The 13,035-nt window shown below is 34.0% G+C and overlaps 1 protein-coding gene across 5 annotated transcripts in view; it reads left to right on the forward strand.

Moving 5' to 3' along the window:
* STAG1 (STAG1 cohesin complex component) overlaps positions 1-13,035 on the forward strand; it is a gene marked incomplete at its 3' end in the record, with an annotated part of 426,886 nt that overhangs the window by 125,824 nt on the left and 288,027 nt on the right. For 3 of the 5 annotated variants that reach the window (XM_079922183.1, XM_079922181.1, XM_079922182.1), the window contains exon 3: positions 5,013-5,115. In XM_079922183.1, the coding sequence (XP_079778309.1) occupies positions 5,013-5,115 (103 nt within the window). Of the gene's footprint in view, positions 1-5,012; positions 5,116-13,035 lie in introns of those variants that run through there. The other 2 variants (XM_079922185.1, XM_079922184.1) reach the window with 1 other exon arrangement.

A 13,035-nucleotide genomic window follows, 5' to 3' on the forward strand; every position in this document is an offset into this window, starting at 1 on the left:
TGTATTTAAATAGATTATATTTAACAAGCGATTGCATGGGCGTGATAGTATTTAACATGTTTTGTGGATAACTGTATTTTTCATAAAAATGTAAACTTTTAATACGATAATGGATAGTAGTGATCTGCGAGATGGGTAAATGAAATTTGCTTTTAATCTGTCAGCTGGAGATGTACTCTTGGTGAAGTTGAGATCTAAGAAGCATTTATTGAGTACATAAAACAATTTTCTGAGGATATTATCTTCATCGATCCATCTAACTATACCATGTCTACATTGTAGAGGAAAGGAAACATGATATGTCTCTTAGTATTGGTAAACTTCAGTTTCTGTCATTTGTAAAGTGAAGATAACATATTGGCAATTAATTTCTAAAGTCTCTTCAAAAACAGACAAATCTTTTGATCCCATGATTGTTAATGTTGTATTCAGTAGTGATTTTTCTAATTGAGATACTAGAAAGGTCACTCTAGTGAATGACCTTATTATTTCTTGGCTTGCTTAGTCATTATAATGACAAATGAATTTGTTACCTTAGCGTGTTTACTGTTGGGTTGGCCAAAAAGTTCGTTCACGGTTTTCCGTTACATTGTTGGAAAAACCCGAATGAACTTTTTGGCCAGCCCAATATTAAGCATCATCAAATATTGTCAATTACCACATATTATATATTCCACCAAATGTTGTAGTACAAGGAACTGTGTTAAGCTCTGGGGAGAAAGAGCAAGTGGAAAAGACTCAGTCCTTGTTGCCATGAAGCTTATATAGATAGATATTAATCAAATAATCACAAATGTATGGATTTAAACTGCCCTTGGTGCTATGAAGGTAAGATAGAGGATTTTATTAGAACTTTAACACATGCCTTGATTTAGTCTACTTTTCTAAGGAAGAGACATGATTCTTAAACCTGAAGTGGAGGGAATTTGGGGGAAGAAGAAGGGATCAGGGTGTTAATTCCAGACTTAAGGAATGGCATGTGCAAAGACCCTGAGGTAGGAGGAATCATGGTATGTTTGAGGGACTGAAATAAAGCTGTTTGTTATTTTTCTTTTTTCAGGATTGAGGATGGAGAGTGGTGTGAAATAAAGATTGCAAGTAGGGTAGGGCTGTATCATACAGGGACCTGGTAGGTCTTATATTAAGAATTTTGAGGTTTTTATCCCCTAGAAGCAGTAGGAAACCACTGTAGGGTTTTAAGCATGGGATATATATATATATAATAAGATATACACTATGAAAATCACTGTTAGTACAGTATAGCGATTAGATTGGAAGTGGCAACAGAAGAAGCAAGGAGTCCTATTAGGTGAAAGGTGTTGCAGTGTCCAGGCCAGGGATGATAACAACTTGAACTAAAATGATTACAGAGGAAATGGAGAGAGGAAGACAGAATTTAGAGAGTTTTAGGGAGCAAAAAAAATCATTTATAAGGTTCGATCTGATTCTTCCATTCTCTTCTTTTATGTCCGATAGTCTTATAAATGTGCTTTTTGTAGAGCAGTTGGTTGACGTTTGAATTTGCATACTCCAGCATTCTCTGTCTAATCTAGAGAGAGATTTGTTGATGTGTAATAAGAATTAATTAGAATTAATGTGCAAGGACAGTTGTTACATCTCTGTTTGTGATAGCTTAAAAGTAGAGACAATCTAAGTGCTCATAGATAGGGAATGTATTATGGAGTACCATTCAGGAATCCTATGTATTTGTATGGAAAATCCCTATTAATTTAAATTTTAAAAATTAAAATACATTGTTTTGTATTTATGTATATATGTACCAGAACATAAATATTTATGACAGAGTATTGATGAAACTGTAAATAATCTTGTTCTGCAGATTGAGGTTCAGAGTTAGGGTATGGTGAAGTGAAACTCTTCCTTGTATTCTTATATCTTCTCTTGCTTGAAATTAAAAAACAAAAATTTATGTATCAGATTCTAATAAACAAATAAATGTACATATATATACTAATTGGAGTATGTTAGTTATCTGTTGGTAATAGCTGTCACCTTCTAAGCTGGCTGAAGTTTGCGGAATTAGAAGACAATTGTACTTTTTTCTTTTGTCAGTAAACTATATTGCTCAAGGTTAAATTAATTTCACTGATGGGTCACATATTATATGATGGAACCAACCTGCTTTCGTAGTTGCCTGGAGATTTCAGTAAGCATCAAAAGCACTAGGGTATTCTGTCCACGTAAGAGAAATACAAAACATATTATTTGCATTCTAGTATCCTGCTGTGGAGATAGAGAATTCACGTTTACCTTGAGATCTAAGTGGACCCTGCCACTTGCTAGTTGTGTAAATATGGACAAGATGATCAAGTTTCCAGATCTTTTGTTTCCTCATCTGTAAAATTGGGACAGCAGTATGTTTTCTTACAAGGTTTTGTGCATATTTATTCTAGATAATGTATATAAACCAGCACACAGTATATGTTAAACAGTCTATTTGGACTGTAGTGAGGAGAAAAAGCAGAATGATTTATTGTTCTTTAGTAGAAATGAATAAGATCAACTAGATCAGTGATTGAAAAACTTACTGATAGTGGCTCAGAAGCCTGTTTTTTTTTTTGGCGGTACGCGGGCCTCTCACTGTTGTGGCCTCTCCCGTTGAGGAGCACAGGCTCCAGACGCGGAGGCTCAGTGGCCATGGCTCACAGGCCCAGCTGTGGGCTCTTCCCGGACAGGGGCACGAACCCATGTCCCCTGCATCGGCAGGCAGACTCTCAACCACTGCGCCACCAGGGAAGCCCTCAGAAGCCTGTTTTTATAAATATTACTGGACCACAGCAACATCCATTCATTTACGTTTTATCTATGGCTGCATTCATGCTATGGTCCCAGAGTTGAGTAGTAGATACAGAGCCATTAAGACCCCTAAGCCTAAAATATTTATTATATAGCCCTTTAAGAAAATGTTTGCTGACCCTTGGACTAGATCAATATTACTTATAGTTTTAAATACCAGATTACCTTTGAAGATTTGCAAGCAGAGAAGGAACATGATATGAGAATATTAGTGACAGTAGTGTGTAGAGTGTCTTGGACAAGGGGAATAGTAGAAGCAGGGAGATAAGTTGTGATTAATTCAGGAAGTTGTGATTATGGTAATAATCATGAAAAGAATGAGAGACTGAGTTAGTATACAGAGGACAACTCAGGAGGACTTTAACTGATGGCACAAAAGGAAGACTGATGTGATTATAGGAATTTGAGTAAGACAATAACAAATTTATATAACAAAGCACACTTGGGCATTAACTTACTAAATCAGTTAACCAGTGGTATTACCATGAACAGAGAGCTAGAAATAGTCAGAATTGGACTTAATTTTATATGTGTTATTTGGTGAATTTGAGGTGGCATGCAAAGAAGCATGTTACATGTGCAGTTGAAAATCTTGAATTACAGATAGTTAGATCTGTGATAATATACTGAAGTCATTTGCATAAAAGTTACACATCGAGTGGATGAGCTCTCCAAGAGAGGGTAGTTTAAAGGGAGAAGAGCAAACAGTAATGAAATGAGCTTTGAGGAATCAACACAAGGAGGGAATGGAACTAAGAGCCTTCAGTGGTGCAGTTTCAGTAAGTTGTGAGTTGAGCTTACCCTTACTTCTATTTGCTTTGTACCCTTCCTGCTATTTGCAGTTTTATGCAGATCCTTTATACAGTTAGTAATGTAGAACTCAGTGAGGATGTTTTTGTTAATACTATCTATACCTTTTTAGTGCCATGCTGGGGCCAGCCTGTACTGGCCTGGAGAGCTGAATATTAAATTTCCAGGAATTTTGTGACCTCGTTCAGTATAACATAGCCATTATAAAAAGTTAAATTATGCAAACTTAAAATTAATTAAATCATGTTAAAAACAAAAGTAATAAATACTCAAAACTCATCATTTCCTAATTATTTTACATCCTACTATTTTCTGTGTTCTTGAGGTTTTTATTTACACCTATTATTGTATGTATGGTGGAAATACTTTTTAGTAGTGTACTGCTACTGTTAATTACTTCTCAACTCTGTATTTGGTGATGTCACTTTGGTAGTTTGAATTTGGCTGCGGGGGGAGCATTCACATTATGAAAATCAGCAAACGCTACACATCAGGGCTCAGTTTATTGTTTTGTTGTTTGTGGACTCAATAAAGTGATGGAGAAATTGTTAATAACAGATTAAACTTAAAGGTGTATCAAGTCTATAGTCATTACATTATGATACCACAAAAAATTGAGGACGTATCCTTCTAGTGTTCGAGAACTATTATGTATTCCGTTCAGTAAAAATGTTGCTCCCAACATTGACCAATTAGTGAAGTTCCCACAAATGTCTTTGTCATTTCATTTGCATTCTATTCATTAAAGTGAACAAAGATATCAACTGTCTTTCATGTCAAAACCCTATTTGTTCATCAGTTGCAACCATAGGTTAGCTAGGGATACAAGAGTTTGGCAAAATTATCAAAATCATTTTATATGAATCAATTAGCTGGATAGAATTTACAATAAAGAATATTGTGCATTTTATTATTCTTTGTAAGTTGCATGCTATGCATCCTTTATATTGTTAACATTTCTAATAATTTATGCATATATTTTTTGAAGAGCCAGTTGTTAAACATTGACCAGCACACTTTTATTATTTTATAAAATAAATAAAATTTCTCCCAAGCTTTTGTCTTTTTTATATTGAAGAATTAGTCTTTTGCAATTGTTATTTTGCATTTATATGTTGTATAGCAGCTGCCATTTCCACAGTCATTTCCTTGTCTGTATTTCTCTATTTGGGGAATCATTTTATTCAGTGTTATGTGATATTAGCAGGGAGGGTAACATTTTCAATTTGCTAAAGATTTTTTCTGAAAGTGGAAGTATAAACCACTTCTAATCAGCCATATGTGTACATATAGCAGGAGGTAAGGAAACCAGTGGAACAGAGCTGCATTATAAATATGTATATATTATTAATTTGTTCACTAAAATAATATATCATATTTTCTAGGGATTCAACTAATGAAACTACTGCCCATTCTGATGCTGGCAGTGAACTTGAAGAAACAGAGGTCAAAGGAAAAAGAAAAAGGGGTCGACCTGGCCGGCCTCCAGTATGTATATACTTGTCGTCTTTGTTCCTTTAACGGTTACCAAGTAAAGGGGCTTGATATGAGTTGTTAATTCTAGTATTGTTAACACTTTTTCAAATCTCACTGACACATCAGAAATTCTTGGAAACTTTGCTTCATAAATTGGCTTAGTAGTGGTTAGAAAAAGGAAATTAATTATCTTTTCTGCTTTCCATGCTTCTCTTGTAAATAAATGGTGGTCCATGTGAAGGCATTGAGAAGATGATCAACATGGAATGAGGTGTAGTTAGTTATGATTTCTTTGCCTTTTATTTTTAGATGCAACTCAGATTTCCTGTGAGCTGCTAAGTATGCATTTTGGTAGTATTTGGGTCCAGTGTCAGAATATATTCTCATTTATACATGATTGAGAAATTTAGAAAAGCTCTAGGTATCCTTACTTTGAGGTATATCTTTATGTAATCTGAATACACAAGTCGTCATTTAATTGAAGGTGGTATAAACTGTCAGAGACAGTAGTATCAATGTGTCATTGGGTTAAGGCTTGTACTATGTTACACTCACCTTTATGGTGGGATTTGCTATTCATAGTTTTAAAATTTTATTTTATAAAATTTATTATGAAAAATTTTAGCCTCCTTCTCTAGGAGGCATGACAGTATAATAAACCCTCCATATAACTCTTACCTAGCAGTTACCAAGTCATGGCCAGTCTTTCTTTCCCATGTTATTTTGAAGGTCATTCTAGACATAATTCCATCTTTAAATATTTCAGAATATATCCTAAAAGATAAGGGCTTGCTTTCTCTCTTTTTTAAACATCACTCCAATATCATTATCATAATGCAAGATAACAGTATTTTAGTAACATCACTGATTAACACATTTAAAGTTTATAATCATTTCATAAATATTATCTTTTAAAAAATACAGTTTGTAGTTTGAATCATGATCTACTTATTGCAATTGATGGTTATGTTATTTAACCAGTTCTTATATATATATGTCCTTTGTAGTGACTTAAAATTTTTTTTTATGTTATTGCTGTTCTATCAGTATTTATCTGTTTGCCACAGTCTTCAATTAGCTTCAGTGAAACTCCGTGACTTTTACTTTTCCAGGACAATCTAACAACAACAACAAAACGGATAGAAGGATGACTTCTACAGTTTTCTCTACACTTGCTTTTATCCTCCACCTTTATTTAAAGGGAGAAAAATAGTGGAGGAAAAGACATATAGTCACTCTTTATAATCCTTCTTAATTTTTAGAAGTATTTGGTGGTATAGTGTTCCTTAAAAAACATTTTGGGAAAAGTGAAAAAGTCTTGTACTTAGAAGCTGAAGACTATTTTAGTTCCCCTTGCTAGTATGTGATTTTTCTAAGACTATAGGTGAGTTGCATTGCTTTCTCTAGGATTCATAGTTTATAGGTACCAAATTGGAAATAAGACTAAAGTTGCTTGAAGGTTGTAAAATAAACTGCCTACATGATTGCTTACTTGAATTTGTTGCCCTCCAATTAAAATTCTTCACTTGAAGATTCAGATTAAGTGCTGTCTTCTTGAAGAAAACCTTTTTTTTTCCCTTAAAGAGAATTTATCACCCCTTCAGCAGGCTATTGTATTATTTTTTATAACCTATTTAATTTTGACTTGTCTACAGCTGTATCTTTGTAATATTTTGCTTTCCTGATGCAAAGGAGTCTGTGTATCCAAACGCTTAGCTCTTTTCTGGTTAGAAATTAGATTTTATTTTTAGTGAAATTGCTACTACATAATCTAGCAGGTAAATAGTACATGTTCATCCCATGTTTATACAATTGAAAAAATGTCAGCCTGCATAGGATAGTAGCATTCTAGAGACTTGTATTAGACTTTAGTCTATATTTTCACACTCATTAGTTCACATGGCTAGCTATACTTCCAACTGACTCAGACCTATTTCTTGATCTTGGAAACAACAGAACTTCCTGAGTTTCTGCTCTGGGGTTCGTACTGAGCTGAAGCTTTTTATGTCATTTAATCTTCACACCAATACTAGGAAATAGGTCTTATATGCAGTTTACAAAGTAGAAAGCAAAAATAGAAAGTGGTATTTTGCATAAGGTCACAACATTGCATAAGTAGCAAAGCTAGGATTTCAATTGATAACCTACCTCCCAAACTTTCCTCAAGAATGCCAAAATGCCAAGCTGTTAATTAAAATTGAGAGGTATAATTGTCAGAATGATCATATTTGAGTTATTCCACAGTACCTGTTCTGAAGATTGCTTGGACATTTTCTATTAACTGGCTCCATTTTGAACAATTCTAAGTTTTGACTGATACACTCTTTGTTTAGCTATTTTAATATTGTTCATACTTGTTAAGAGGACTTCATGGATCTCTGGTTTTATTAATTTACTCAGTCAAATGAAAACAAATAATATAAGGACCTCTGTTTTGCACAGTATTATTTTCTCTATTTCTAAATTCTTAGGAGACATCTCATCTTTGGTATTTCTTTTCAGTATACTGTTACTTCAGAGAGGTTTGTTTCTTATTAAACCACTCTTATTTTGCAGATGTCCTAATTCATATTTGTTATTATTGTGGCTCTCTATCCAAATGATTATTGATCTCTAAACAAACACTATATAGTATCATGTTTATTCTACCCCTGTGATTGTATTAGCAAATAATGGACATTATTTCTCTGTCTACACAGTACTCCCTTGGTGATGTCCAATCTCATGACTTTAAACACCATCTGTAAGCTTATGTCACCCAGATTTTGTCTCCAGCTTGGACTTTACCCCTGGACTCCAGACTCATATTCACTGCCCATTGAGAATCTTCATTTAGATATTTAATGGGCCCAGGATGTTAAAAATACCCAAACTTTCAAGCTTCCTATCCCCTGCTCACCCCTTTTCCATAATGGCAGCTTCGTGCTTCTGGCTGCTCAGCTATAAATCTTGTAGTCATCTTTGAGTCTTTCTTTCTCAGCCTATATCTAGACTATCAACACATCCTGTCTAATTGATTTGCAAATTGCATCAGTCATTTTTTACTACAACACTGGATTCAGCCACCATCATGTGCCTTTGCTGAAACTTACGAGGTGTGCTCCTTGTCTCAGGGCCCTGTGTCATCTTCTCACTGGGGCCTCCCTGTGGATGGTATCTAGAATTGCGTATCTTCCCTCCTACCCAAAGGGACTTACTGTCCCCTTCCTCCGTGTGTGTGTGTGTGTGTGTGTGTGTGTGTGTGTGTGTGTGTGTTTTCCCCTTTCTCTATAGTACTTATTGCCATCTAACGTAGTATACCTTTACTTGTTTGCTTTTTGTCTGTCTCCCCCTACTAGAAGGTAAGCTGCATGAAGGCAGGGATTTTTATCTGGTTTGTTTACTGCTGTATAGTAGTGTTCAACTTTCAGTAAGCGTTTATTGAATGAATGAATGGTGTTTAATTTTGTTAAATCATCACTCTTTTTACCCTCAAGTGTTTAAAATTCTTTTTATTTTGAAATAATTTCATACACAGAAGAATTCCAAGAATTCTGCAAAGAATTCCTATGCAGATTCTTCATGCAGATTGTCCAAATGTTAGCATGTTACTACATTTGCTTTATCATATTTTTTTCTGTCTATGTATACACAGACACATAAATGTAAATATATATTTATATATAAAAATTTATATTTGATACCAATTATTATTTTTGAAAGTTGCAGACACGAAGCCACTTTACTCTTAATGCTTTAGTATGCATTTTCATAAAATCAAAGATATTCTACACAACAACAGTACATGTTTGAAAATCAGGAAAATAATATTGATATAATACTGACCTTATGTACATATACTTCATTCAGATTTTGCCTGCTGTCCTAATAATGCCCTAAGCAAAAGAAAAAATATTTTTTTCCCTTGGTTTAGAATCCAGTCCAGGATTTCATGTTGCATTTAGTTGCCATGCAAATCAGCACATCTGTAAGCTAACCCATCTTTAGTCTCTCGTTTAATGTTTTATTAAGGGTTTTGTTCTCTTTATTCTATTTAAGTGAGAACCAGCACTTATATTCTTAGCATTATTTAACTTTCATATTTATGTAGGCTGAGTAAGAAGGGTAAATAAAAAGAGGTACAATTTTTACTTTTATGTCTGTGTATTCATACACATAGAAGATGGAGGATAGCATACACAACAAAATATTAACAATGAGTATCAGAAGGAGAGGTTAACAGGTGAATTTATAAAAATTGGATATTCTAAATTACTTGGTACTTTTGTTTATAATCATGATTTTCATGATATCATTTATATATTTTACATAATTTTAATGGCTACATAGTATTCTGTGTGAAATTATTTATTTAAATAGTCTCCATTGTTGAACACTTATGTTAAAAATTCTTCACTGATTTAAACCATGCTGACATAAACTTATATCTCAAAAATAAATTTTGCTCTAGAGCCATAGATACTTTTTATCCTAAATTCTTAAAAGTAGAATTGATTACTCAAAAGATATGCCATATGTTTTGAAAGTTTTTGATGTGTAGCGTTGCCTTTTACGCAGCAAAATATATGGCATTACCTGTTTTATAGTAAGTTGAATTGAGTACACTGATTGTTAAATATTTTCTAATTTTTAAGTACTGTAACATTTCATCAGTATGTTCTGAAATATTGGTCATTTGTGTTCCGAATTGTCTGTTGGTCATTTTCCATACCACTTTTTCTATTTTTATTTTTCTAAGAAATAGAAATCTCTTCTTAAAATAATTTTTGTGGCTTAAACCTACATACTTTTATGATCCCTTTTGGAAATATATTTATCAGTTGGACTTGTATCTCCTCTTCTCTGTCAATTAGCTTGTTTTATTTTGAAAATTTTTCATTTAACTAGAGTTTAGTTCTGACTTCCTTAATTTTGCTAAAAGATACCATAATTTTTCCAGGAATCTAGAATTAAAATGTGAGTCACTATTTAATTTCCTCATCCCAAGTCCCTTCCCCGTCTCTCCTATATGTAATGAGATTCCGAATCTCATGAATTTTTATTTCACAATGTCTTGTACATCAGTCCCTTTTACATTTCCCAAGTTCCTTTCTTTAGGCCTCACTTTATAGGAGTCTGTATTATTGTCTTCCTAAGTTGAGGCACATATTAGGGAAGAGATCCGCTTTCTGTTAGTGGAGGAAAGATTTCCTAGGCAGGTAGTAGTTGGGGTAGATGGAGTAAGCTGATCATGTTCTACCAGGGAGACTATATCTCTAGGATGAGTGAGCATACAAAGATCTGTGCTGAGCTACATCTGGGCTAGAGCTAGTTGTCCCTGAGACGAACTGATAATGGACAGAACTCTAGCTCCAGAGGAACTGGGTTACTGGCTAGGTTACTAAGGCATTAGTAACCTACCAATTAAGACAAAGGCTCAGTTTTTCTGGTTTTTTTTTTTTTTTTGCTATTAATTTATTTAAATTGGAGCATAGTTGATCTACACTATTGTGTTAGTTTCAGGTGTACAGCAAAGAGATTCAGATTATATATTTCAGATTATTTTCCATTATAGGTTATTATAAGATATTAAATATAGTTCCTTGTGCTGTGCAGTAAATCCTTGTTGTTTATCTGTTTTAGTAGTTTGTATCTGTTAATTCCATACTCCTAATTTATCCCTTCTCCCCTCCCTTTCCCCTTTGGTAACCATGTTTGTTTTCTATGTCTGTGAGTCTGTTTCTGTTTTGTATATTGATGCATTTGTATTATTTTTTAGATTCCACATAGAAGTGATATCATATAATATTTTTCTTGTTTGACTTATTTCACTAAATTTAATATTCTTTGGGTCCATCCATGTTGCTGCAAATTTCAGTATTTCATTCTTTGTATGGCTAAGTAATATTCCATTGTATATGTATATTACGTCTTCTTAAGCCAGTCTGACTGTTGATGGATACTTGTGTTGTTTGCATGTCTTGGCTATTGTAAATAGTGCTGCTGTGAACATTGGGGTGCACGTATCTTTTCGAATTGGAGTTTTCATTTTTTCTGGATATATACCCAGGAGTGGGATTGCTGGATCATATGGTAGCTGTATTTTTAATTTTCTTAAGGAACCTCCATACTGTTTTCCATGGTGGCTGTACTGATTTACATTCCCATCAACAGTGTAGGAGCATTCTCTTTTCTCTAGATCCTCTCCAGCATTTACTATTTCTAGACTTTTTGATGATAGCCATTTTGACCAGTGTGAGGTATTGTGTTGCATTTCTTTACACTAAGAATGAAATGTCAGAAAGAGAAAGTGAAAAAACACTCCCATTTAAAATTGTGTCAAAAAATACCTAGGAGTAAACTTAACCAAGGAGTTGAAAGACCTATATGCTGAAAACAATAAGACATTGATGAAAGAAATTGAAGATGATTCAAAGAAATTGAAAGGTATCCATGCTTTTAGATTGGAAGAATTAATACTGTTAAAATGTCCATACTACCCAAAGCAATCTACAGATTTAATGTAATCCGTATCAAAATGCCCATAACATTTTCATAGAACTAGAACAAATAGTCCTGAAATTTATATGGAACCACAAAAGGCCCAGAATCGCCAAAGCAGTCCTGAGGAAAAAGAACAAAGCTGGAGGCATAACCCTTTCAGACTTCAGACTATACTACAAAGCTACAGTAACCAAAACAGTGTGGTATTGGCACAAAAACTGGCATTATAGATCAATGGAACAGAATAGAGAACCCAAAAATAAATCCACATGCTTATGGTCAAGGAATCTATGACAAAGGAGGCAAGAATATACAACGGAAAAAAGATAAACACCACCTCTTCAACAAGTGGTGTTGGGAAAGCTGGACAACTATGTAAATCAATGAAATTAGAATACTCTTACACTGTGTGCAAGAATAAACTAAAAACTGTTTTAAAGACCTAAATATAAGACATGACACCATAAATCTCCTAGAAGAGGACACAGGCAAAACATTCTCAGACATAAATTGTAACAATGTTTTCTTAGATCAGTCCCCCAAGGCAAAAGAAATAAAAGGAAAGATAAACAAATGGGGCCTAATCAAACTTAAAAGCTTTTGCACGGGGAAGGAAACCATCAACAAAATGAAAAGACAACCTAGGAACAGGAGAAAATATTTGCGAATGATGTGACCAACAGGGGGTTAATACCCAAAATATACAAACAGCTCATACAACTCAATATTGTAAAAACAAACAGCTCAATCAAAAAAATGGACAGAAGACTTGAATGGATATTTTTCCAAAGAAGACATACAGATGGCCAACAGGCACATGAAAAGATGTTCAACATTGCTAATTGCTACAGAAATGCAAATCAAAACCACAAATGAGTTAGTATTTCACACTGGTCACTATGACTCAGTTCTTAAGGTGGCACAAACTCAAAACTGGTCCAACAAGCAAGTTTGATACAGAACATCACCCTTTTCTTTCATTTGAGAGCACCATGGTTCCTTTGTCCAGGAAGGAGACTACATCTACAGGTGTCCTGACCTTTGTAGCACAAAAAGTGTAGCGAAGGGAGCCTGGAAAGTCACAAGTAACTAAAGAGTAATGTATATATTTTTACCCTTTGAAATAACTGTCACAGTTCTTAGTTTTCAAATCCCCCTTACAGCACTGCCCCCAATCTCTATACAAATGTGTTATTTTATTTAATGGAATAAGTATACCTGTTTTCTGAGAGAATTATTATTATCAGGACTGAAAAATTGTGTCCCTTGGGTGTAAGCTAAAGATTGCATATATTCTGTTATGCTGTGACCTTTCCTCTTCCTTACTCTTTTTCTTGGGCACAGTTTTTCTGAACATCAGCTTTTTGGTTTATCTTTCGGCATCTTTACTGTATATTACTGTATAGGTCTGTAATAGGAAAAATCATTCTTGGATAATGGGATAAAATA

The sequence above is a fragment of the Stenella coeruleoalba genome (genome assembly GCF_951394435.1).
Source record: "Stenella coeruleoalba genome assembly, chromosome: 5".
In the NCBI taxonomy this organism is placed as follows: domain Eukaryota; kingdom Metazoa; phylum Chordata; class Mammalia; order Artiodactyla; family Delphinidae; genus Stenella; species Stenella coeruleoalba.